The sequence below is a fragment of the Aythya marila genome (genome assembly GCF_965140915.1).
Source record: "Aythya marila genome assembly, chromosome: 2".
Lineage (NCBI taxonomy): Eukaryota > Metazoa > Chordata > Aves > Anseriformes > Anatidae > Aythya > Aythya marila.
The window spans coordinates 7,155,150-7,182,591 of record NC_139043.1 but is presented as its reverse complement, the minus strand read 5'-3'; the positions used below and the strand labels follow the sequence as shown (position 1 = coordinate 7,182,591).

General features: G+C 41.7%; 1 protein-coding gene across 3 annotated transcripts in view; it reads left to right on the top strand.

The window, feature by feature from the left end:
- The window catches only part of PRKAG2 (protein kinase AMP-activated non-catalytic subunit gamma 2), a 208,962-nt gene that overhangs the window by 44,920 nt on the left and 136,600 nt on the right, over nucleotides 1–27,442 (top strand). The window contains exons 1-2 of one of the 3 annotated variants that reach the window (XM_082754156.1): nucleotides 7,823–7,960; nucleotides 20,877–20,948. In XM_082754156.1, the coding sequence (XP_082610282.1) occupies nucleotides 7,880–7,960; nucleotides 20,877–20,948 (153 nt within the window). In that variant the 5' untranslated portion in view covers nucleotides 7,823–7,879. Of the gene's footprint in view, nucleotides 1–7,822; nucleotides 7,961–8,016; nucleotides 8,530–20,876; nucleotides 20,949–27,442 lie in introns of those variants that run through there. The other 2 variants (XM_082754157.1, XM_082754155.1) reach the window with 2 other exon arrangements.

Sequence of the window (27,442 nt, the reverse complement as noted above, 5' to 3'; positions counted from 1 at the left end):
AGTAAGGTGAGGTGCGGTTGGAAATGAATTTCAGATGTCTACAACCTAAGAAACTCAATGAAAACGTTCTTGATCTGATTTTAATATTGGCAGACCTTGTAATCACAAATGCTATCTTGGGAGCATTAAAATAAATGCTAGGAAGATACCTGTAAAATAATCAAGTAGGCTGGCTGGATTTTGTCTGTAGATAATGAGCAGTAGCTGTTGCATAGTAAATTGGAAATGGTGAAGCTTGAAAGACAGAAGACCTTAGAAGCAGAAAATGACAGGGCCAGGCAGCATGGTAGGAGTTTTAGGTTTATTTGCTGGTTCACACAGACTGATAAAGTTGCCCCAAATTTGGTGCAGTAAACTGTGAATGACTGATAAATATTGAAAAAGAATGCTAAAAGGGACTTTCAAAGGGACAACTTGCAGCCAGGCTGTGAAATCAGTTGGCTGGCAATGCTGCTGCCACTCTGCCAGCCTCTGGCCCTGTGAATCTGAAAGGTCTTACTGTCACCTTTTCTTCTCCTCACGTAGACTCAGCTCCCCAGGAAGACACTGACAGCATGGTTATTAATATCACTGTGTGTCCCTGCCCTCAGTAGGAAGATGGGGTTTGAACTGGCTGAGAAGTTCAATAATATTTATTGACCTGAGCCCTGTCAGTGCAGTGATGATGCACTAGGCCACACTGCTGAATGCCGCACGTCTGGGGATTGTGCTGCTCCCCCAGTTGAGACTGGAGTGTTTTGGGCTTGTCTGTGGAAGAGGAATTTGGTCTGAGCAATCTGACAAATGATGGATTTGTGGGTTGTAGTTGTTACTGTTTTCTTTGTGGGTTTAGGCCAATATTGTGTCAAGTGCACAAAGGGGGTGGGAGGTAAGAGAAACAGAATTCCTGTTTCCATCCAGTATTATGAAAAAGTTCAAAGTACAAAAAAAAAAAATAAAATAAAATAAAAATAATTCTTCCTAAATAAACCAGCCAGGATTTGATTGAGAAGAGAGACCTTTCTGCGTTCTGCAGGCTCTGTCCTCTGGGGTTTGCCAGAGTTTATCTAGGATGTGCCTGGGAGTAGGGCTGGGGTACCCCGCCACCCTGAACACAAAGCCACCTTTCACTCCTCAAAATACAGATGTAGAAGCGAGTATGGACCATGGAAGATGGGAAGGCCTAAAAATATTTATAAGCAACACTAGCTTTTATGTATGTATCTATATCTGTGTGTGTGTCTATTTTCAGATAGGTATATGTGTCCACACACATTATTAATCCTATTACTCAGGATCTGGGTATGAGTAAGATGAGTCCAGTGACAGTTTACACCCTTTTCTTTGTTGCATGCAAAGGTTACACCCTTTAAAAGGCTTAACCTTTTCAATTATTTCATGAATCTCTTGAGTGAAAAAGACTCTTTTGTATGCCTTAGCGGCTTTTGTATGTGCGGTGCCACCTCACCTCTTAAAAAAACATAAAATGATGCTAAAGAAATGGACATAAGCTTTTCTTTTGCAATCATCACTTGAACTTGTATGTATTTATTTTTAATTATTATTATATTATTGGTCATTTATTTGTTGGGTTATTTAAAAACAAATTACGTTCACCTTTATTTAGGCAAATTGAGTTTCTAAGATGCATTAAAAATGCTGCTGCCTGTGGTCAGAGACTTTGAGAACATACTTTTCTTTCCGGTGTGGGTAGATTATTTTAAATTATTATTGACATGGTAAAAATGGGAAGTAAAACCTAGACCCTATGTGTGCTGTTATTATTATTATTTATTTTTTTTATTCAACTAATTCCCTACAGGGGAAATCCATCATTTCTCCTTAAAATAACTGCACTTTCACCGAATGTTTCCTATATCCAGAATTGCTATTTGCAAACTTGTGCCCAGTAAATAAAGACCGGACTCTTATCATAACTGGCATGTGCTTCAGGGCTCCTTGCCATGGGGTTTCTGCCATGCCAGTGGAGGTTGCAATAAAGCGGTGGGGCTTTGCCTCCCAGCCTGTTGCAGCCCCTTGGAGAGGGAACGTGACTTTGGCAAGAGGCACCTGAGCTCTGGCAATATTAGTATTAATATCAATACATAATATTGCAGATGTAACTATTCCTGAAGTAGTCACACCAGTTGGGACACGTCCATGTTGCTCGTACCTATGATATTCAGCCCTCAACCAAACCAGGTCTCCGTAAATGAAAAGGAGAGGATAAACAGGTTAACTTTATTTTCATTACAATGACGAATACATTTCCCACATTCCTCATGGTGAATTTTTGACTATCAGGTGTCTGCATTGCAATAGATGTATTTAAAAGTATTTATTTTCTCTCAGTGCTGACCTACTTTAAACGCTGCAGGGTGGTGTTACCTCCATTTTTTTGCAGCAGCAGCCAGTTGATACTAGTGAAGATCTTTGTACTTCACCTTCTAAACCTTTGATGACGTTTTAACTGCTCATTATGGTATGTAAGCAGCTGCTTCATCCTTTTCTAGGTGGGCCCTTGCTTCAGTTCAGAGTTAATGGTTACTATTTATTGCATACTTTAGATTTGCGTGCAGCATGCACACGTAGTGCCTTAGAAAACCCAGAATCCTCAATATGAAGAACATACCGTCCCTAGCCAGGCTGTGCTGGGGTGGGATATGTGGGTGATTTACCCGTGCCCTGGAGCTGTGGGGACAACTTAGATGAAATAACTCAGTGTCCAGCACAATTGAGCCTTAAAATGCGTGACAAATAGTCATGAAGTTGAAAGAAAATAAAACAGGCTTTACACCCTGCAAGGGCATCTTAATGCCTGGGTAGTTGGGCTGTGATGGTATCCTAGTGGGATGTTTTCTTTTAGGTAAATAATTAGTGCTCTCTAGAGAGTTGTGAATGTGCTGTAACATTTTATGTGCTCAGGCACAAGCTCTACACCAAAGGCTTAAAACACTGTGGACGGTACAGGTGTGGCTGGTTTTAGGCAGAGCTAATTGCCATTCTCTTTTTCTCTTTGCTGCTCCCTTGTCCCAACCCATTCCCAGGCTTCTTGGGCACTGATTTCCCCATCCCTGCTGGGAAAGGAAGCCTGAAGCAGCTCAAGGGCAGAGGGACCCAGAGGCAGCAGCAGAGCTGAGGCATATCTCTTCGCCTCTGTCCTAACACAACCCTCATCCTTCTCCCCTGTTGCTCAGAGGCCTCTGCTGACCCCATGCAGAGCACAGCACTGCTCCAGCACCTTGCCAGGAGTGCCTCCAGCCTTCTCCTCCCCACCATCATGTAGAAAAAAGGCTCTGTCTGTCCATCTGCCATCTGGATGTGGGAGAGAGGTGGGAAAGGCTGCTGTTATTCCATAGCCTCCAAAGCTGTCTCTGTATGAACATGTAATCATTTCAAAATTGTTTGGATTTGGTGTATGTGTAAATACAGAGAGCATAAATGACTACTTGTATCCTACTGAAGGACTAGGTGCATTAATTCACGCAGGGCATCACCTGCAGGCAGCTGCCCCACTTTTGGTACCTAGCTGGTTGGGGCATCCCTGGCCTGGCACGATCTGACCTCCTTGTAGAGGAGAGATGGACATTTACTGGGTTTTGGTTGTTCTTACATGGATGCTCTGCTTCTGGCTTGTCAACAGTGAGTTACAAATTCCAGATGTTTGGTTCATTGCTTGGTAGATCATGATGAAAACTGCAAAGAAAAAACAATGATTGCTTGAGACAGATAAAGGGATGAACTGTAGATCTTGTTTTGCATTGGACATTTGTCTCTGTTCCTCTTTCTATCCATTTTGTTCCATTTCCACCACCCTGAATTTTCAGTTTTGACAGATTTTGAGCGATGAACTCCACAGTTCATCCCTGCCTCTTATTGTTGGGGTGTGATGCTTTTTTTCCTTGTGATCCCTTTTCCAGCCCTGGCAGATTACAGCTGCCCATTACCAAACATCAGCTTCTCTTGAGACTACATTGGCTTTCCCCCTAAGAACTGATGTAATTTATGGTGCTATTCAGGAGTTTTCTCTCCCCATTTCACCTTCCCTTTGGGCTCTCCTGGTCTTCCAACTACCACTGTGGCTTTTAAAGACCTGGAAGGAGTTGCATCTCTTCCCCAAGCTTCCCCCAAACGTGTTGCATTCTTGGCTGCAGGCTGCTCTGCTGCACATCTGTGCTGCGTGACACTTTTGGTTGCTGCTCCTTGTAACATTTTGCAGGGTGACTGCATACCGTGCAAAAATATGACATAGACTTTCTTAAATATGCACTGGACAAATGCCCTGCTCTGCCACACAGAGTTCTGGCTCACCGTGTGCCTCAGCAGTCTCTGTATGTTGCCATGTATCCAATGGGTATCTCTGCAGACAGTAGCCTGATGGATTTTTAAAGGACTGCTTGCTTAGAACAAGGAGATTGTCATGGAAGCAGGCCCTATGAACTCATCTAATTTATGTAGTACTTACAAAACCACTAGATCTTTGTGAAAATTACAGCATATAAATAACACCAACCAATGGCAATGCATTTTCAGTCTCCTCCAGGGAATTGTGGAAGGTTGCTGTACTGCCAGTTGGAAATTTATGCTATCTTAGGCTTGTACTTGGACCAAAAAGAAGAAAGAGGATTGGTGTTTTGGAACAGTGTGAGCAAATTGTGCAGGAACTGTGTGCAACAGAATCTGAAGCTGATTGAGGATCTGGCTCTGGATTTTTGCAAACCAGAATCATTAAACTCTTCAGATGGAAAAACAAGATACAGCTGGTACAGCCCCATTTCAGTTAGCCAGAGAGCTCCGTAGCTTTATGCTGGTGAGACCGGGGTAGTCATGAATCTGCTTTCCTCGTATTTTGATCTTTGGAGCCCAAGTGAGTGATTCACTGTAGGAGGCACAAGTGGGTTTAGGTGATTTTTTCCCCACCTTGTTGTCAAGAAAGATGTGAAAATCTTACGGTCAGCCCAGATATGTGAGTGTTTAAGGAGTGCTCAAAAATGAAATCATTTTTCAACTCTTGTACTTACAAAACCAATAATGACTGACAAGCTTGAAATGCAAAGACTTGAGAATTAAAATAAATAAATAAATAATCAAACAACACTGAAAAATCTATTTGAATGGAATCTTGATTACATAAAACATTTTCTGGAGGTTTATAGATTGTCCTTAGTGCATAAGGAAACAGCTGGAATTTTGGATCCCTATGCTTACAGACTCCTAGAATTTGTCAATAAAATGTTTGCTAAAATACTTTTAATGGCTTTGTTTGGGTGGCTTTCTCATGTTGCACAATCTTGTGCGAGATGCTGTATACAGCTTTGGTTTCTCAGATCCGAGCATGTGCACTGGAAATCACAATTTGAAACAAGGTGTTTGTTCAAAACTCAGTTTATTTTTTTTTTTTTTCTTGGATCTTCAGTTATTGGTTAACCAGCCACATCTAAGCATGGGTATTTGATCTGGGAATATTGCAGTCATAAGAGAAGTGTTAATTAATTAATAAAGAATACAAAATATTTACATAAACGTGATTTTGACACCTCAGGCCTGTGTATTCAAGAATAGCTTGGGGCTCTTTGGCAGGATGCCTGCCACATAAATGCAAGTAGACATTAAATAACAGTAAGAAATAATCATAATAATAATCCCTGCCTATTTTCCATCCTAGAAGGGTGAAAGAAAATGGCAAATCACTAAATGTTTTTCGTGGATGTCAGAAGCTGGACAGAATCCAAAAACTATTTCAGCAAATATTTATGAAATGGTATCTAAACCATTAACTGTTCTGCTTATCTCAGATGTAGTTGTGCAATATGTTTCTCTTGCTTCATATTCCTTATCCAAAGGTGGGGGAGGAAGAGGCATATTTTCAAGGTAGAATTTGTGCCAACTCAGACTTTGTGTCCAGAACTTGTTTTGAAGATTAATTAATAAAAAACCTTTAATAGGTCTTGGTGTTTCTTTAAATTGGCTGCATCAAACTGAGCCCTACGAGTGATTTGAAAGGAATGATTTAGGGATATGAGACATTTTCCTGGCTGTAATACCCATTTTATTTCATCTCATCTTTAATCAGAATAATCCTTTTAAGTTGCCTGTGCATGGAAGCATCTGAGCTGAACCTTGCTTTTCAGCCTGGTTTGAAGGAGGACCTCTTTTACTCCAAGGCAAAACCCATTCCTCTTTTTTGCCCTCTCTAGGGCAGCCTCAGATGTGTCCTTTCTCCTACAGCTGCAGTGGGGAGGCACAAACATGTTTTGCTTGCCCCAGCTGCTTGACTAATATCTCTGGTACCACCAAAACAGAATTGTAAAAGGAAGCTTGTTTATTTTCCCAAACTATTTGTATATTCTGCAGGCATAAAATATTCATTTAGCTGGGGAGAAACCTTCTAAACACCAAATATTTGTTCACTTCTGTATTAAAAAGGGCAGAAACTGAGCTTGTCTTAAAGTGGTTCAAGGAATAGCTGCCATGTGTGAGTGAACAGCGTGTACCCTTTGCAGCCTTTTTGCTCAGAAGGGACTTGTGCTAGCAGGTGGGAGCACACTCAGCACGCCGAGGGGAGGCAGCAGGACATGCACAAGGGGCAGCAACACAACCTCACTGCTGCTGAATTCAAAATCCTGATTGATTAAAGCAAGCCCTATATATTAAAGAATATTTCAGTCTGTCCCCACAAATGTTGTTCTGAAATGGCCAAGAAAGGGCTGGCAATGCTTCATGGCTCAGGATTCGGCCACCTGTTTCTCTAGAGAGGTGTCAGATCACTGCAGGAGGATTTTGATGTCTTTTGTTCAAATACTGGAAGCTGCGGATGGGATCTCTCTGCGTTTTGCCTTGATGTTCATGTTGGCCTACCAGGGTGACCTCATCTGTGGCAGACCTCAGGAGCATCTTGGCCAAGGATGTGGCCCCATAGTCTGGAGGTGATTTCTTTGCCAGCAAAGGACACTTTATGAGGTTACTTGCTGGATTAAACAAAGCTGAGAAGTATTATTAAGAGGGTTTTTTCAAAAAATTGTTGCTGAAGAAGAAATCTCAAATCCCCACAGTCCCTCACCTCCTGCTTGGAGGGTTTGCATTGCTGTGCTAGCAGAGTGTGCTTTCATCCACGTGACGTGCTATCCTATTCAACTATTCTATTTTCTATTCAATTTTCAACTATTTCTACTGTTATCTGTATTTTTAATGGTAATGTTGTACTTTGCACTCAGACAACATGTTTTCCTGATGAGGTCTTTATAGCAAATTGCAAAGTCACGTTAAGTCTTCCTCATGTTGCAAATGGGAGAACTTGGGTGCAGAGAGAAATAAGGTGATTTTTTGGACTGATACAAAGTGGGCTCATGGTTGAGGGGGGATCAAGGGGCTGGGATCAAGGGGCTGGGGAGCAGGGGCTGGGAGCAGGGCTGTTCAGCACAGCAGCCACTCCTTTCATACCGTGCCTGCTGCTCCGCACTGCCTTCCCCAAAGTACGCAGGGGCTGATGCGGATGCGGCCTCAGATACGTGAAACTTCTGCTGCCGAAAATAGGATCCCTTTCCTTCTGATATTAAAAAACGTCTGCGGTTATTTGAACTCTCCAACTTCCCTGGCGGTCCCACGGCATTTAGCTAATGCACCCAGAGCAGCCCTTCATCACCTGCCTGCGCGGCCGGCATGCCACTAGCCCCCGCCAGCGTTGATGTGGCAGGTTCCTGTAATCGAATCGTGCGATGCTTTAAAGCATTTTTGGCACGGAGCCGGCAGCGGCGGAGGAAACTGTTGCCTGCGTTATCCTGAGTTACCTACGGCTCCTGCCAGCCCCTCGTAGCACTGCGATGGGAAGGAGGAACACACCCAGCCCTGGTCCCCATCTGTTGCAGCATCGGCTTCAGTAGCAGAGCCTGAAATGTTTTAAATGCGCCTGCCTTTAGGGAAAAGCTTTGCGTGCAGTTCTTCAATGGACGTTTCCAGCCAGACTGCAGGATTTTTCAGAGCTGTAAGTCAGCGCGTGGCTCTGCTCTCTGGGTGTTGTGTTGTTTTTTTTTTTCAGGTTTGATTTTTTTTTATTATTATTATTATTCATTTATTCTACCAGACTTGTAAAGGGAATAGGTTTCACATTCATTTAAGGGGAGAAGCCTGAGTGCACTGCAGGACTCTGCTGAGAGGCAGGCATTCTTCAGGCTGTGTAAGAAATGCATGGTTCTTGGGTATTTTGTTTTTCATCTTGTTTTGTCTCTTTTGTATGCATGGCTGGCACGGGGCTGTTGTCCTGTTTTTACAGCATTTAATTACAATAGATATTCCAAGGCTGAACAAAATGTTCTTTTATCTAGTTAAAGAATGTAACTGGTTATTTTTTTTTTTCCTTGCATAACTTTTCCTTAGTGTTTTGGAAAGAGAGATTATCTTTTTGGGGTGTTTATTTAATTTCAGCCTAAAACCATCTGGTCTCCGCATCCTGCAATGCCTGTTTGCTCATACTGATCATCTCAGAGCAGCCTGAACTGCTGTGCAACTAATTGCTGTGGCTAGTCATTGCAAACCCCAAATCACAGCGCTTTGGTAAGCTGGTTGATTGGAACTCCTATTCTGCTGTTTGCCTTTCTTTTAATGCAGTGTAATGCAATATTTGACTGTATGGCAGGGTAAAGACGAGTACTGCAGGCTTCATGTGCTCCTTGTGCATTTTTCCCTTTCTGCTGCCAGACTTAATGCTGAGCTCACACAGTTTGCTTTGCAATTAATGGGCCCATGAGATAATGAGCGTCCGATAACGATGAGGCTGGCTCTGTGTTGGCATCAGACGCGGTGCCCTGTTAGTGGGGTGATGGGAGGGGTTTGGTGAATGGCAGCTGGAATTTATTCCGGTATACGATGCAATGTCTTTTGCCAGCTCCTCTCTGTTCTGTTCATTGGGCTCTGTGTTTTAGCTGCTGTTCTGGGCTGTTTCAGGCACATGGGGTCTGGGAGAGATTAGGGTGTCTGCTTCAAGGAGGAGATTTCACTCTCAGCTACATTCCCATTTGGGGGGAAGAGTCGGGAATCTCAGAGATGAGAGAAATCTGAAGTTGCCAAAATTGGGAGTTTGGGGTTCAGGAGCATCAGCAAGAAGAGAGAATGACTGGCAGGAGGATGAAACAGATCCTGCTGCTGTGGGGGCAACCCCCTGTGTTTCAAAACACCGACTTGATGGAAAGGGAGGCAGTGGGAAACCCAGCAAGAGACGTCTCTGTTGCACTTTGTTTTTGTCCAGGGTTTGCTGAGAGTGGAATAAAAATTATATTTATTTTTAAAAATGCCTCAATTTGAAATGCACACTGAAAACAAACAAACAAAAACACATGAATTTGTACTAGGATCACAGTCATCAAGAAGAAATTAGGAGAATAAAAAGCAATATTGCTGTAAGCCTTTAAAGGTAAATCACAGAGCTGGTGGAAATCACCTGTAACCACAATCTGCTTCAGGCAGTAAACAGACCTGGGTTTTCCATCAGGAAGAGAAGATCTCTGTGCCATTTTGGCATGTTTCACCACCCATGTAGGTCCAGTGATGAGCTGATTCAGAGCCAAGAAATATGAAATCATCAACATTTAAGAGAACTGTCAGTTAAAAGCCCGAGAGCTTGCTAGCATGTATATGTACACCCAATATATGGAGTTAGATGATCTTTAAGGGTCCTTCCAACCCAAGCCATCCCATGATTCTATTTTATGATTCAATACATGCTTACCACGTGTGTTTTCCTACATGAGAGCATGTGTTATATGTGAGTAAAAGAAAAAAAAACTCCCTGTGAGATGAGCTCTAGCACTTGTGAACCCTGGAGGGCACAGTCAGCAGTGACAGTCTGCTTCTGTTTCTCACTGTAGGTACTAATGCTTTTGCTTTTAGAACTGATATGTTTTGATGAACTTAACCTCTTCCTCTGATGGAAGAGACACTTTTTTAATAGGTATTTTGCTGCTTATAATGCCTGTTTGTGGGCAGCCCAATTTGCATCCTAATGCAAATTTGCATCCTAATGCAAAAGGTAAAGGAGCTCAAAGTAAATGTCAATAAAACTTAAAGGCATACTAATTAATAACTGCACAGCTATTTAATACACATAGATTGAAATTCTCATTTTAATGAGAAAAATAGCCAATATATTTTGAGGGCCATATTACTTGCATGAACTTAGCTTTCGGTAGTATTCTGCTCTGTATAAAAATAGAAAGCCAAGCAAGAATAAAAAATGTTATTTTGAATCAAAGTTTCCTGCTTGTTGTTTTAATTCACCTTGAGAAAAAAATGGCTTTTTTGTCTTTGCTTAGTTTTTTGTGTCCTGCTTTGGTGCTTGTTTGGGAGGTTTTTGGTGAAACCCCTTGGCACAATGGGTGTCCATGATGGGGTGAGCCACAAGCAGAGTCTCTCCTGATGCCTCTGGCAGAGCCTGGCTTGGTGATTCCAAAGGGAGGTTTGATACTTGGTGAAAACTGGGTTGGGACTGCCTGCCACATGTCTTGGAGCAGCCGACACTTCTCAAATGGCCTCTCCCATGCCAGGCTCATACTCTGTCCATCTGTCACCGTGTCCAGAGCACCCTGCTGGCTTGGAAGCATGTCCCACGCGCTCCAGGCAGGATCAAATGCTTTTTGAACCATTTTCATGTACAGACTGCCAGACAAACCAAATGCAGGTTTGCATGTTACAGCTCACCAGTGTCTGCTGGGTTTAAAAAACAATACATACAGCAGAAACAACTTTTGGCAACATATGTGTGTGCATATACATGTATCAAGTTTAAGTTTTAAATAAGACTTACCTGAATATAGGTGTGCTTACTTGTCTTTTCTCCACAGTGTGTTCACCCAGGTCCATTGTAATCGTGGTGCTCAAATGGGCACGAGGAGTTAGATAGTTGAAATTAGACTTATTAAAGAAGTGTACATGGCTCATTTTTAAGGCATTTTCCCTGTACTGGATCTAAATGGGGAACAATTTCTGGAAAAAAAGTAGTACATACCAATAAAAACCACAGCCCTTGAAAGGCTGCAATTTATTTGGGGGGATATCCACTTTAAAATTTTAGTATTGCATGTACAGTAACTAGGAAAAAAAACACCTTATTCTGTGTTATTTCTGTCTTTCCCATTCCATATGAAGATTATTTCCAAACTGGACCCACTGCAAAAAAATATTTTCAGTGATGGCTATCTCAAGTGAGAATGAGTAATCCCTTTTTATGTCTTGTTCCATTAGTCTCATTGTTCACAAGATTTTCCAGATGGGCAAATATTCTCTCCATCTTTCTTCCAGAGATGGTCATTTTTGTCTTCTAACACCTTTTTCCGAGCACAGCTGTGATGCTTTTGAAGCACATCCCTAGAGGCAGCCTTAGCAAGTGGCCAGGGTGTGAGGAGGTCTGGCAGTGTGAGGTGCTTGGATCTCACCCTTGGATGTTTCCCTTAGATCATGCCCCTTCTCTAATGAACTGGGTTCTCTCCGTGGTCATACAGCAGGCCTATTTTCTTATTTTTTGTTTTGTTTTGTTTAACTTAAAAGTTAAATTCTTTTTCAGTTGGACATGGTGGCTCCCTCAATTTGACTCCAATGGGTGCTCACTCCATCAAAGAGTTAACCGTGTCTTCTATACAGCAGCCAAAGCTGGGTGAAGAAAATGTACATTTTGATAACACTTAGAAATGCCAGAGTTTGGGATCTCACTGTGCCACCCACTGTATGGATGACCATGGCGTGTCTAGACCGCAGGCAAAGGCGTGATTGAAGCTGGGCGTAAATTAGCCCGGCTCAGTCCCGACAGCCGTACAACAGCGGGAGCGAGGAGCTCAAAGTGAGCTAAATTACCAGAGTATTTACTCAGCCTCCCGCGGGGATTGTGCAGCCTACGCTAGGCCGTGTGTTGTCATGGCTACACTGCTGTCGGTGCGGTGCCGAGCTGGGTTAAGCCACGCTCGTGATTGCTGTGTAGACGTGCCTGTAGTACGACGCGGTTGCTACTCGGGATGCTTCACTTTCTAGATAGAGGGAAATGGGAAAATAAGTGATTTTATTCCTACTTCATAGGTGGTAAAGAGGGAGAGGTGAAAGTCAGGGTTCGTTCATCCTGTGCTGAACCATCCGAAGTATAAGCAAGTTGTCCAACCTTTCCCTGGAGCCCTGCACAAGGGGAATGGGAACAAATACCCCAGTGGAGATGCTGGCTTTTCCCTGAGCTCTGTAATGGGAGGCTAGACAAAAAGTGTGGGGTAGATGACTAGTGTTTTCGATGACAGATATCTTGTCCTTGATGTTTTCCCCCAGGTAAGCCAGGAAGTCAGCACAGGCAATGAAAGTCTCATCACTTAAGTCCATCTGTGAAGCAATTCTGGACTGGATGTGCAGTTTGTAAAGCTGCTTGGATTCCCACGGGATGAAAAATGTAATGTAATTTATTAGTATTACATGACACCACTAACTAGAAAAAAATAATAAAGGTACCAAATCTTTGCAGCTCTCAGCATCTCTCAGCTCAAAGCCTAGGGTGAGACTGAAGGACATGCAAGCTGGATTTAAGGCAGAGTACTGTACTGTGACTGTGACAGTGTTTTCTGGATTATCTCTGAGAATTTGATCTTCCTTCTGTCCTTGAGGGCTTTTTACATTGCCAGCTCCAGCAAAATGTGTAAAGAGCTCAGAGGGTGGAGAATCCATTCTTTGGGGAAAAGAAAAACAAATAGTCTATCCTATGAAATTAAGCATCCTGCATAAAATGGTTTCTTTTTACAGTTGGTGCTAAAACTGTAAGAAAAGCTATAGCAAAGTGACTGTAAATTTTGTAGATATGATTTTTTTTTTTCTGCAGTTGCAGTCACAAAGGAGTGTACATCAGGAAAGCATGAACTTGGAAATCTTCCTTCATTGTGGGCTCTATGAGTTGTCCCAGTTGAGTTCCTATTCAGGTCTTCAGCACACCAAGCACAGAGCCATCCTGCTCTTCCTTTCCTTACCTCATTTTCTCTTTGCTTCTAAACTTTTTTTTTTTTTTTACTTTCTTTTTTTAGCTGAGGGACTTCCTGATCAGAGTAGGTTCCTCATTTACCTGGCTTTCCAGCTCTTAGCACTTACCTGGCTTTCCAGCTATTATTTTTTTTCTAATTGTTGAGATTATTCATGGTTATTAACTGAAAAGAATGGAAAGAGGAGGCAGTAGGCAGCTGTCTTCCTAGATGCAGTGAACTGCAAAAAATAGTTGTAGTTCAAGTGCTTATGGCATTCACACCAGGCAGAAAATCCACCTTTTTTAGTGAGATGCATGCAAGGGGGAACCCTTTAAGGATTTCTCAGATAATGCCGTCAGCTGGAGGTTTTCAGCTCTGACTCTGTTTCTTTTTGCTCTTCCTTGAGGAAATGTTTTTCTAAGAGATTTGGCCTACAGAGAGTGAAGAAAAGCATCAAAATGTCAACTACAGTGATTTCTTAAGCAGATAAAGTATGGAGATGATTTAGAAAGACTCATGATGATCCCGGCTTTGAATCCCGTCAGATTGCCCCCATGCTGTAGCGTCTCAAGTGTTTTCATTACATAATGGCAAAATCATCTTTTATTTCCTGTGGTTCTGCTCTTCCACTGTGGCTGACATTATGTTTTATAGAAAATGTGTACTTTTTCTCTGCAAATACCTTGGGATTCTGTGTCTCGTTTATGTAAGTATTGGAAAGCAATTCTGTTGGCACCGAGATGAGCCATCTGAACATTGGCAGTCTCTTGCCATCTCTCCCTGCAGTGGTATCTCTTCTGGTTGTTTCTTAACTCCCTCATCGTTCATCCGATCATCTCATTGTTCATCTGATCACATTCACCAGGGCTGAGGTATGTTCTCTTCTGCTTTCACCTTGCCTGTTTTAACTTTGGTTGTTTCTTGGAGAAAATGCCTAGCCAGAGAAAGGTTGTCTTAGGCTGAGCACCTAAAAATTGGGCTTAATAAAGAGCTTGTAACCACCAGAGTCTGTGGAGCACTGGGGGACATCCAGCCTTGCTCCCCTGTTAGTAGGCAGCTTCATACTTGTAAAGCAAGCTGCAACATCTAAAAAGCAACAGATTTTTTCCATAGGCTGGATACGTGCAGGAGCCAGCCACTGCAGACACTGCGTGTGGACCGTGGTGTCACAGGGAATATTGAGAATTTTGTTTTCCTCCCTGACTTGCTTGCTCTGCTGTTCTTTTTCTTTCTTTTATTTTTTTTAATGACATTTTGTTATTTACGCTTTCGCTAGGTTGTCCGTCTGCTGTTGTAATACGCATGCTGTCAGTCACCGTGCTGTGTGGTTCTTGGTGTGGAGGAGCTGACAAACCAGACTGTCATGTGCATGGGGATCTTGCTCAGGCTGTGTTGGAGATCCCCCAGTGATGGTGTGTGATGTTCTGGTTAGGCGAGAGCAGTGCTCTTCATCACAATGTTTCTGTACCACCCTGGGCTCTGTGGACATCACATCCCACCCCAGGTCCGAGTGCTCCAGGCTGTGTTCAGCTCGGTTGCAAAGGCTGAATCACCAAGAAGATACCGAGGTGTTTCCTGGCAGGAGAGCAGAGACTTGAAAGAAAATTTCAGCTTTTCCGTGAGCAGTGTAGGAATGTGTTCTGGTGATTTAGTTCTGAGATTGAGAGAAAAACAAAAAGCAATCCACAATCTCTTGCAGGTTTTTTTTTATGAACCTTGCCTACAGCCTCAGAAGAAGAGGTACGCTTGCTGTGGGCTGCTGGCTGTAGTTTAAGGTCAGGATCAGTCGAGAGGTTTGGAAGGGTGTGCTGGAGGCTGCCAGTGTCTCATGGTCAGGATAACTCAGGATGAGCAGCTTGGACAGCTGTTTGAGGGAAATACCAAGGAATTACAGGTTTCATTTCTATCTCTATCCCCTTCTCCGAGAAATTCTCAGTTTTAGCAGCTCTTTCAGATCAAGTGGTGGCAACTCAAGCCAGGCAACCCACAAGTGAGAACAGGGGAGAAGTAGCTTCAGAAACTCTTTAGTTCTTTGCTTGTTTGTTGTTGCAGCTGAGACTGCCAAGTTTTTTTTTTTTTTGCTATAGGACATTGAATAATCACCAGATGGATGGTGATCTTCACATACTGAGTTCTGTGTTGGATTTCAGCCAGCCATAGCTCCCTAACTTTTTAGATTGTGCCTCTTTGGGACTGAATATTTCCCATTTCTTCCAGGCAGGTCATTTATTTATTTTAACTTATTTTAAAAAATTAGGGTGTTACACCCTCTGTTAGTTCAAGTCTGGTGCTGTGTCCACCTTGACACTGAATTTTGTGCAACTGGTCCTGCACAGTCACCAAGGACCACGGTGCTTCTGGCATCTTCATGCTGTGGACAAAATAAAGCCTCTATAGCTCATTTCTACCATCTCAAACTGTCCAGACCCACTCAATTGTTCATTTTTAATGTGAACAGCCTTAAAAGTAACAGTACACAAATAAATTGCCATAGCCCTGTGAAGTACAAAGCTGGCTTGCACAAATGTAACCAGCTTTGTACATCTGTTACTGCCCACTCCCATTGAGTCATCCCGAGACTTAGTCACCAGCATCCTATGTCTCACAGTGCAATTTATATATCTGTCTCCAAAACACATGCTGCAGTCTAGATGGCATGGGGGAGGGAGAAAAGCAAAGCAATGAGCAACCTACTCCTAAAGGAATAAAGCCGTGTAGCAAGTCCTACGATACTATGCCTGTTATATCAAAACAACAGAATCAGAAGGATAGAAATTCCCATGTAGGTCAGTTTTGAATCATTCCACGTGCAATAGGAATATTAGAGTTGATATAAACCGTAAAAGGCTTCTTCTCATAAAAGAAAAATTTGAATGCAATCAGAGCTGTTTAGTTATGCACCCTATTCCACAGAGTTCAAAGTTTGGATTCTGCTCACAGGCTATTAGCATATGTAGTATATTTACTATTCAGAATTTCCTATAGGCTTGTAATAGGTACAAACCAAGGCTGATCTAAAAAACAAAATAAAAAAAATCTCCTGGTGCACAGACTGAGCTGAAAGAAGTGGTTCACAACTATGTGAATAAATATCCTGAATTTCTTTGTCCTTGGTAGGACAGTTGACATGCTCAGTAATGTTAGCAGAAGAGGAGACCCCGAGAGGCTTGTAAAGCTGAGATGCTGAGGAGTGCGATTTTTAGCAGTGCTTTATGAGATCAGCACTCTTTGGCACTCTTGTCTTAATTTCTCAGTCTCTTGTTTTCTTTATTTTATTAAAGGAGCCATCTCCCCTTATTGAGAAACCATCTCAGTAAATTGTTACCTCCTGCCTGAGTTATATTTTGCAAAGAGACTGCGTTGTCTGGCAGGCATCTCACGTCCTTAAATTTGGTGCAGTCCTAGCCCATACATAGAAGTTAGTGAAGCAGAAAAGTGATGTCTCATAGGTGGGACCATCAGTAGTCAGGACTGCATGATGCTGCTACTACCTCCGCTGGGCTCCCGAAGTTTTTTATAGCAGAGGGACTCAGCCTTACATCAGAGATGGGCCGTGGGGTGTTTGTGGTTTGCTTTTGTTTTTTCATTGTGCTACTCCACTAATGATAGGCAATAAATTATTTTAATCTCCCTATGCTGAGTCTGTTTTGCCCATGACAATAAATGGTGAGTGACCTCCCTGTCCTTATCTCAACCCTTGAGCCCTTTTCATCGTATTTTCTCCCCCTTTTCCTTTGAGGAGAAAGATGGGTAGACCACTGTTGATCAGAACCATAAAACAAGTCTTACTCCCACCCAAAACACTTTGGAAATAGGTCTCTGACCTGTCATTCACAGCCCATCCTGTTATGCCTTACTGGCTCACCAGCTTCAGCTATTGCAGGGAAGCTCTTTTAGCATGGCTGCCAAAGCAGCCTTGAAACAAAAAAAAATAACAATAATAATAATAAATCCTTTTTATTCCAACTACGTTGCTTACTGGATTCAAGGCTTTAGTGGTTTGTTATTTAAGCCTGCTGCCTCTGCAACAGAATTGCTGGAAACTCTTTTCTGACACCAAGGTCCCCAACTGCAGCCGCGTCCAGACCTGCGTGTCTGGGCAGGCTTTTTTTGGAAGGAATTCTCCCTGGTAAGGAAAGAAACTGAAACTGGTTGGAAAAGGTGAAAAATTGCTTGGCGAACCAAACCTTGCTCCTGCTGCCATTTGGCTGCATGTTGCCAGCTGATATATTTGCTTTCTGTATCCTAAAATGTGGTTTTCCTTCCTATGCTCCAAAACAATTCTGAGAAAGGGACTTTTTTGTTGTTGTTGTCTTCCCAAGATATCCAATAACAAAATCTTTATTCTTCCTTCTTTTCACATATTTCCAAGTATTCTGATACAAGGGTTGTCCAAGGAAAAAGAGAGGAATCAGGAAGGAGTGATGTAGCTCTGTGTGTGTGTCTGGATATAAATCTAAACCAGCCTTGTGGCTGTAAAGTAAATCTAAACTGTTCAAGAGCTCATTTTTTCTAATGGGGCATGACAGGACTGATGTCTGGCTGCTGGTCTGCACTGAGCAATGGGAAGGACCTCCTGAGGAACAGAAGCATGACAGGAAAGCTCACAAAACTTTCAAAATAGACTTTGAATAACCTTAATTCCAGGTTAGCACCACTAGGAGCTGCAGCCTCTGGAAGCCTTTCCCACTACAGGGATGAGCACAGACTTTGGTCTCTGTAGAAGTTTTCTCTCCAAGGATGTGATGCAGAAATGATGGATACAAGGAGTGATGCCGTTTAGTCTTCAGCCAGGGCTCTGCAGTCTCAAATGAGAAGGATCTTGCTCTTACCAACACATCACTGTACACCTTTGCAGAAGTTTTTCTAATGTCTCCCCAAAACATGGGATTTTCTAGAGCATTTATACCAAGTGTAATGAAGCAGAGCTGGAGAGGGCTAGTGGATAACAGCATCGCCAGCTTTCTGTAGAAGTGAAAAAGCTGCCTAAGACTAGTTTAAGTCCTAGGATGATGGCAGAGCAAGCCTTCAATGTGTATCAGTTAGCATAAAATAAGAGCAGTCAGGTACGGAATAAGAGCTAAGGCTGAACCACTGGCTTGTCAAGAGGTGTTACAGGTGTTTTGCAACACTTTTGGAGCAGTTCCTTTTTTTTTTTTTTTTAAGAGGTACTGTGTCATCAACCCTGTAGCTGCATATGCTTCTGGATGTAGAACAACACGAAAAAAGAAATTATCTGTTCTATATTCTGCAGAGACACAAAGAGCAAATAAACACCCAAGATTTCCTTGCTTAGCCAACAGGCTGGAATTGAGAGAGCACTATTTGCAACCTGGCTTTTGATATATGCATTTTTTCCTTCTGTAACTGGAGTCTCATGAAGAAGAGAAAGATGAAAATATTGTTAGGTAGCCGCTTACAGACTCTGTCATGGGACTACAAATAAAATTATCCTGCTTAAATGTTCGCTAGCAGACAAAGAAAGGTCTCATGTTGTCCAGGGAGGCTCTGTTATGGCTCCAGTTATTTCCACCTGTAAGTAGAGATGTACTGTTTCTGCATTTGAAAACAAATGAAGGAAACTTACCTCCATCAAATCTGAGAGTTACAAAATAGAATAAAATCATCAGGTGAGTTTCATACTTCTAGGCTTTAGAATATAGCATGTATCCATTTTTAAGCTTGGAATTGTAACTGGCAACTGAAATTTAGCTGGTAGGAAAATAATTCTGCCTACCTACCTCTTCCTGTTTTTGAACATTTCTGCTCAAAAGAGAAGTAATGGTTTCATTCCCAGCTGCTCCAGGTTTCCTGGACAGCTTTTTCAACCCTAATTGCTAGGTATGTGTCCCCTTAAAAACCAACTTTCTTCCTCCAGGCTCCAGCCTTCCCAAACTGCAGGTCTTCTCCTTGTGAATTACAAAAAGTAGGGATATAGGGATGCTAACATGTGGAGCTCAAAAGGTATTATTTCCTTGATTTATTTAATGGAAAATGATTTAGCACACATCAGATTCCAGCTTCTTCACTACCAACGATGGGTCAAAGAAAGTGTCGGTAAATCCTTTGGCTAAATTAAAGTAAACATGAGGGGATATGATTTTGTGTAACTTTCCATTAGGTTCTTAAAATTCTTCACAGAGATTTATTATTTAACTATTGTGGTAATCTATGAAGTAGGAATATAATAATCCATTTATTGATAATGTTTATAAACACTGTTTATGGCTAGGTAATTTTTAGATGGAGTACATGAGTCATTTTGGTCTTTATTAGTGATAGGAATAAGCAAATTAATACGGAAGTTTCTCTTTAAGGTTCTGTGGTGCCTGGTTTAACCCCTGTCAAATCTTGATAACAATGAAAATACAAGCGAACAAATTGACTCTTCTTTTGGTTTTGAAATATTTGCTTACATTTGCATTTGCAAACGAGCGTGATGTGAAACACACGTCAAAGCGTGGTGATGAGGGTGACACACAGTTGGGTTGGTGCTTTGTAGTTTGGGCCTTGGTAGATGATTCCCATTGAATTTACATAGCTTGGAGCACACTTATTTGTCATGAATACTTTGGTTTGTGGCCTAGGGACTCGGGGCCAGTTTGGCCAAGTGGGGTTGCTTTTCTTTCCCCTTCCAGCTTGGCACGAGTTACTCCCATGTGCTTCAGTTCCAGTAATTCAATATTTTGTTCCTTATTTTTGTTGTTCATTATGTAACCAGAATATTTTCGAACACTTGCAAGGATTATGCCCAAGTTACACACATTTTTGAGCATATTTTGGATTTAGTATGATTACACAATGTGATGTGATTAGACCTGTGGCTGTTCAGAATTCTGAAGGCCTTTTGGCAAGCAAGCCTCATAGACTTCCCGGCCAGTGCTAATTTTTAATTAAGCTCTATTTAATCTCAAATTAGGTTTAAGTGAAATTGCTATTTATTTTTGTTTTGAGCAATTTTAAATGAGATGCAGATGTGATGGTAGAGAAGCTCTGAATCATTATATTTAAAGGGTGATGCCTTGCATTAGAGAGGCTCTGTGTTGAGGAGGTTTTCCTGACTTTGAGATTGAGGCTTGGGATCCAAGCCTCAGTTCTTCAGCACGCAACATTAACAACCATGTTTTTGCTCATGGAGTTACTCATTATCTACTTTTCTGATCAGACAGATGCTAAACTTGACACTAACACAGAAAATTTCATTATGCGTTTACAAAGGAGCCCTAAAAATCTCGTGGCTGGAACACGAAGTAGCATAAACAGAACAGACGGCAGGAGGTAGAATATAATTACAGTTTGTTTTTGTTAGTTAAAGATGAGCATGTGTGCTTTTCTTATGGCTTTATTTTCTCCAGTTGCACAGAATTTAGTCACAGAAGGGGCTCCTCTACCTTGTGAAAATGAATTGTTTATCTCATCCTCAACACCACGTTTCTGTTTTCTCCCTCTTCGCTATGTATGTTACTTATTTTGAGAACATTGACATATTCTCATTCAGGTTTCATCACCATAAATACTTTTTAAACAAAGATTGTAGTCCCCACTAAAGGCCAGATCGGTCATTTGCTGAGCAAGTGGCTATAGTTAGATTGTAATTTCCTACAATTTTTTTCCATGGGATTTGGGTACCCCCCTTTTGAAACTTTTTACAGGACTTTCTGCTTTGGCTGTCCAGATGCTGAATGCCTTTTGATGGTGATGAACTGGAAGTGCTGCAAAGGGCTCTCTATTCACTAGTTACTTAAATCTGTTCCCTTTCACAGGCCAGGAGAATTATCAGAGCCCACATTATTACTTTTTGGCAGTTGCTATGGGTAAAGCAGTGGGCACTTTGGAAATAACAGAGTGGGCTACAATCATGGGAGCTCTGATGGAAGGAAGAAGACGTTAATATAAGACATCATTTTTTCTTCTCTTTTCTGGCAGGATCTCAGCTCTTTTGCCATGCCATTCTTGGACGGTGATGTGGAGAACACAGACAAAAATGCTTCTCGCAAGGTAGGATATTTCCAAAGCTTCACCTTCACTGTAGTGGCTGAGTTCCTTGGAGATAAACACAATTTATTAGACTTAAAAAAGTCTCGGGATTTTAATCTTTCCTGCCATGCCATTAACACATTGAAAGAGATACTCTAGGGCAAGTGTTGTGATTTTTGCAGGCCTTATCATGACAGTGCTTAATGCTATCACCTGTAAAGAATGATAACCTCTGTGGTGATATTCCTTTAGAAACTGCACATGTTGTGTGTAATGTTGTAATTCAATAAAGTGGTATTGGGTAACTGCATTCTCAGGAAAACAGTTAGCTTCCAGAATTTGTGGTGTTTCTACAGAAACGCAGTGCCCAAATAGGCATCTGTGGCTGTCTGTCTGTCTTCCTTGAGTTGCCTCCTAATTGCTGACTTCAGGCTACAGAGGGTTTAACTGTTCAGCATCCTTGATCTATCCATCCATGGTGCTGTCAAAAGAAACTGCTTGCAATTGCTGGAGTCATAGTCGTAGCATCTACCCATAAACAAGATGGAATATTTCCTTCTTGATGTGAGATTAGCTCAAGGTTATCCTTCTGTAGGCATTGCCAGCATTTGTTTTTCCAACAACTTGCTATTACATTAAACCAATACATTCAGAGTCTGCTTACTTTCAGATGATCAGATGAGCATATTCAATGAACAACTTTAGGACCAGTTAGACAGTGCCTACACATTCTTCAAAGCAATAAAAATCGTGCATAGCATCTATCATGTTCAGGTTCCTGACCTCATAATTTTCACAGAGCATTGATGTACAAGTTGGTCTGCTCCCTACCAGCCAAGTTAGGACTTGGTGAGGAGAGAGACTTCTGTAAATGATAGATACCCCCAAAAGCTAATCTATAGTCTATATAGATTATATAGTCTATATAATATAATATAATATAATATAATATAATATAATATAATATAATATAATCTATATAATCTATATAGACTATAATCTATAGTCTATATATAAGTCTACGCAGTAGACTTATGACAATAGTTACAAGGATATGGACCTCTCTGAAGATTAAACCTGTTATAGGCCATTTGTCAAAGAGTCTGCAGTTATAGTTCAAGGCAGGTGAAGCAATAAATATCTCCTTAGTGAAGCTAATCTGCATCTAGAATGATAATAATTTAGCCCTGTTGACAGCATGAGTTTCTATTCCTTTACACCTCGCAGCAAAGGATAGTTGTTTAAAATCTTCTGCAATCTATTAGTAAATTAGTATGTTTATAACATCAGCATTGTTCTTTTCTGCACCAGACCTTTTAAGACTGTGACACAGGAATCACTGATGAACTCAGAGGAACTCATAGATGCCAAGGAAGCTAAAATAAACGGTGTTATCAAAAGGGATTTTTTTGGTGGGTTGAATAAAGTGAACAATAAGATGGTTTTGGAAAGGGTTGTCATGCTGGGAGAGTGCAGGTGTTCCTAATTGAAACTTGATTTCTCCCAAAGGAAGGTAGGGAAGCTGCATGAATCTCAGTCCCAAAGAAAAAAACATGCTAAAGCTAATGTTCTTTGTGTGTAGTGTTATGTGATATTGTTTAACAAGTTCCACTTTACCATTTATGAAGTCCCCATTTTTTCTCTTACTGGTCTTGGGATACTTTTTTAAATGAGTGGTTGACTTGGGAAGAACTGGAAGAAATTTCAGTAGTTACCCCTTTTTGCAGTTTCAGGGGATGTGTTTTATTTCCCTCCCAAACCTGGGTCAAATTCTTTATGTGGAAGTGTGATTAACTTTGGAATAATCATTTGGGGCTTGACATTTGAAATTGTTTTTTTAACTGACCTTTCTGATTGAGTGTGTAAGACCAAGATATTTTTTTTCCTAACCAAGAGCTCTGCTCAAAACCTGCAACAAAGTGATAAAAGACCAGCTGCCAGTGCCCAACTTATGATAAAAAACAGATCATCTAATGAAATCCATTGCCACACATCTCATTCTAAATATCATTTTTCTCCTTAATGTGAAGGATGGGATCTTTGCTGTTGATGACTAGCATCAGACTGCAGGATCTTATTTCATTTAAACTAAAAGTTTGCCAGGTCCTGCTGGTGCTACATAAAGAAATGAATAGAATCATCAGTGTTGAAAAAGACCTTCAAGATCCTCTGGTCCAACCATCCCCCTACCACCAGTGTCACCCACTAAGTCATGTCCCCGGGCACCACGTCCAACCTCTCCTTGAACACCCCCAGGGACAGTGACGCCACCACCTCCCTGGGCAACCTGTGCCAATGCCTGACTGCTCTTTCTGAGCAGAAATGTCTCCTCATTTCCAACCTGAACCTCCACTGGCACAACTTGAGGTCATTCCCTCTGGTCCCATCACCAGTTACCTGTGAGAAGAGGCCGACCCCCAGCTCCCCACACCTTCCTTCCAGGTAGTTGCAGAGAGCAATGAGGTCTCCCCTGAGCCTCCTCTTCCTCAGCCCAAACACCCCCAGTGCCCTCAGTTGCTCCTCACAGGACTTATGCTCCAGGCTCTTCACCAGCTTCGTAGCCCTGCTCTGGACATGCTCCAGGGCCTCGATGTCCTTCTTGTAGTGAGGGACCCAAAGCTGAACACAGCACTTGAGGTGCAGCCTCACCAGAGCAGAGTACAGGGCGACGATCACCTTCCTGCTCCTGCTGGGCTTCACTACTCCTGATACAGGCCAGGATGCTGTTGGCCTTCTTGTCCACCTGGGCACACTGCTGGCTCATGCACATGTGAGCATCAATCAGCACCCCCAGATCCCTTTCCTCTCCACAGCTTTCCAGCCACTCTCCCCCAAGCCTGTAGCACTGCGTGGGGTTGTTGTGACCCAAGTGCAGGACCCGGCACTTACCCATGTTGAACCTCATCCCAGTGGCCTCTGCAGAGGGGGCAGGGAAGTTCCCAAGTTACTGTTCACTTTCAAGTGAAATGTTTTTTATTTGTTCAAGTTTGAAATCACAGTGTGATCTGTAACTTTTGCATTCTCTAAGCCAATATTTCATCAATACCATGACTTTTCCATTCACCAGCCATGTTGGAGACTGGCAATTAATCAGAGATGTCTTCCTGCACTTAACTCTTCTGTCACCTGGGCTATATATCAAGTTAGAGAAAAGTAGTTCACAGCCTGTCTATCTGATCTGTGATTAATTTAATACCGGTGTTTTTTTTTTGTTTTTTTTTTTTTTTTTTTTTGTGAAAAGCTTTTAGAAATTGTATTAACATTTTTCACAAGGATTCTCAGCACTTCACCATGTGAGTGCCTCTCAATCATCATTCTGTGACAATAATCCTCATTTCACAGCTAGGAACTCAAGTGCAGAATTACTTTCTCACGTCAGAATTTTTTGGCAGTGGTGGGAATGTGGCATATATTTCATGAAGTTTAGCCTTGATCACTTTCTTTGACATTGTTATTATTATAGCTGATGTGTTCTTATTTGCTTTGTAACCTGATGGCAGGAAGGGGACAGGGTGGTTTTCACCTTCCTCTCTTGAAGGCAGAGTATAATTCTCTGCAGACTCTTGCAGAGATTTTTTTTGGTGTGATTTGATGCAGCAAGGTGGCTCTTGTGCCTGTAGCAGATATTGTGGCCTTTCTTGTTGCCTGACAAAGTGCTTTAATACTTGTGCTGGTGGTTTTGTCCAAAATTATTGGTACTACTGATTGCCCCATACTCAAAGACTCACCAGAATTGGCTTTAATTCTCACAGAATGACCTTACAGGATCATTAAATACATTAGTATAGATGAGGATAACTAGGAGTTAAGACGCAATTAAATATACTAGATTGCCTCAGTCTGGGAAAAGACAGCAGAAGTGGGGGGAGGGGGGGAGTAAGGTTTAGAGGACTAGAGAATCCTGAATGATGTTGAGCTGGAGAACAGAAAATAATGATGGCATGATGTGGCAGGGTGGCAGTCAGTGATGAGTGCCCCCCTGCACCAAGGTGGCACTAGCAATTTTAGAGCTGTTAACACTTGGAATATTTATAGATCTTTCATCTAAAATGTAGGTTACAGGAAGAGGTGTGGGAATTACAGGAAACCATTGCTTTCAGATGAAAGCCTGGGATTGTGAATGACTGTGAGAAGAAAACGACATGAGAAAACTGTCCGTGGGGAGCAAATTATATATGGAGGGGAGAGGAATAGGAAGAAAAGAAGTTCGAAAAATAATATTGCTCTGTCACTTTAGAGAAATAATAGATTTGTTAATAAAATATAGGAGAAGGTTTGAAAAATGAGTGTTCACTGAATGTTTTTTTCTCTACATGGAGAAGAAGCAGGTGAGATGTTTATCTTAGATGACAATGGTGACTCTGTCCCATTAATGACTCAAGGGCATTTAAAATGGAAGATACCACCGCTAGACATTTTAAAATTAAACCCAACAACCTTGATAAAACAGCTCTGAATGAACTGGCTGATTAGTGATGATTTTGAATAAATCTTGGAGCAGAGAGGAGATTGCAAAAGACTGGGAAAAAAAAAAAAAAAAAAAAGCAATTATTATGTTAATATTTACAATGCCTGTAATTAGGATAATTTTCAGATTTGTCAGTATGGCATTAGTCCTGGGTAAAACAATGAAATATCTAATATTGGATAGTTAATAATGCTATTACAATAGACTCATTTTGATTGGAATTAATGGCAAACAGTTCTTTATGAGAGAATTTGGCTTTTTAAATGAGATTATAAATTTAGTCGGAAAATGTATTGGTGTCATACACATAAAAATGTAGCACAGGACATTTAGATTTAAGAAAGTGGAATGATACTGACCAAATGTGGAGCCTACTAAGTGAATAAAACCTGGCTGATAAAATAAGTTGAGACTCATCAGTGGAGAATTTTGTTTCTAGGCAGACAAAACATATTGTTGCTTTACTATATATTACTTTATCAGTGACTTGAAAGAAATACAGGCTCATTACTGTACAAATTGCAAATTGCAGTTTGTAGTTCACAGAAAAATGAGGAGGAAGAGAGCAGGAAACTCTCCAATGCAGAACGACCTGAGTCACTTAAAACACATTTTACAAGCAGACTGCCCATTTCAGGTTGGCCAAACTGAGCAGTTACACCTAGGAGCAAATAATGAAGACTTTATTTTTGGAAAATCTTTCATAAAACTTTGATTAGGTTTTGAGAGCAGCTGCAGGTAATCATCTGTACATAGATTCTGGATGTGATGTGATGGCTAAAGGATTACTTTGTTTTTTTGGACGTGCAAACCAATGAACAGGGCAAAATGTAGGTTTTGTTATGACTGCATCTGTCACTGACTTACAGTTCTGCTGTCAGTAATGCAGGAAAATGTTGATGAACTAGGATCAGAAAAGATCTGAGGAATGACTCCAGTACTGAAAGACTCAGGGGAGCGCTTTGCCCTGGTTCTGGTCCCAGCATTGTTTTTGCTTTGTGCGGTGACTCATAAATGGTAGAACAGGGAGGAGAAGGAAAAAAAGTCTGTTTTTTATCCCCCTCTCTCCCAGATAACAAATCTCCTTTTGATTTATTTTTTCTCAGCCTTTAGTTATCCGTTTCTTTGTGAACAGTAAGCTGGCCTCAGCAGGAAGGATGGGGAGCATGTCCCAGGCACTGCGGCAGCCTCGGCACGGGGCACCTGCAGTGGATGCAGTGAGCCTTGGCACAAGGACACGTGTGACAATGTCTGCACTGACCTATGCCTGCCTCCTTCCCCTCTGCTGCTTCGACAGAAACATTTATGGTTAGGAAACAGAACCAGGAGCCATCCTCATCTCACCTGGAGCCAGCCCTGCTTTCACCTTCCTTCCAGCATGCTCCTGCTTGCTGTGGGAAACCCAACCCTGACCATCCGGATGGCCATTCAGGGCTCTCAGGGCCTGCCAGATCAGCCAGCCTCATCCCATTGTATTTTAATTTTGGGAAGTGTCATTGTACTTTAATTTTGGGAAGTGACATCTCTGATCCCGTAAAACACGTTGTCATCCCGATTGTTATTGCTCATGCAGAACCAAGGGAACTAATGGTGGTGAATGCAGCCTCATGGTGCCTGGGAGAGTAAGTCCTTCATTACCTTTCGGGCTAATGAAGTCAGTTCTTGTGATTCTGTGAGCTCTTTTATTCCACCAGAATGAGGGAATCATCCAATTAAGTTTATCAAAGGGCTTTTTTATTGAGATTCAGCAGAAGGGCAGGAAATAAGTGCAGACATCTATCTGGTGTGTCGTCTTTAATTGTGCTTACTGTCCCTGACAAGGATGGTGGGAGGCGATTCCTTTCCTGTTATTCGCCTTCCAATTTTTTTTTTTAAGAGAAGAGGCAAAATAAAGGTCAAATAACTCACTGTTGTAAAAGCAAACAAAACTCAAATGCTCCATAAGTGTGCTAATTTTTTGGAGCTGGAGAAGAAATGAGCAGAGCTCAGGAACTTTTAATAACTTCCACTTAAATTCAGAAACATTTTGAAGCTTTGGGGCTGTTTA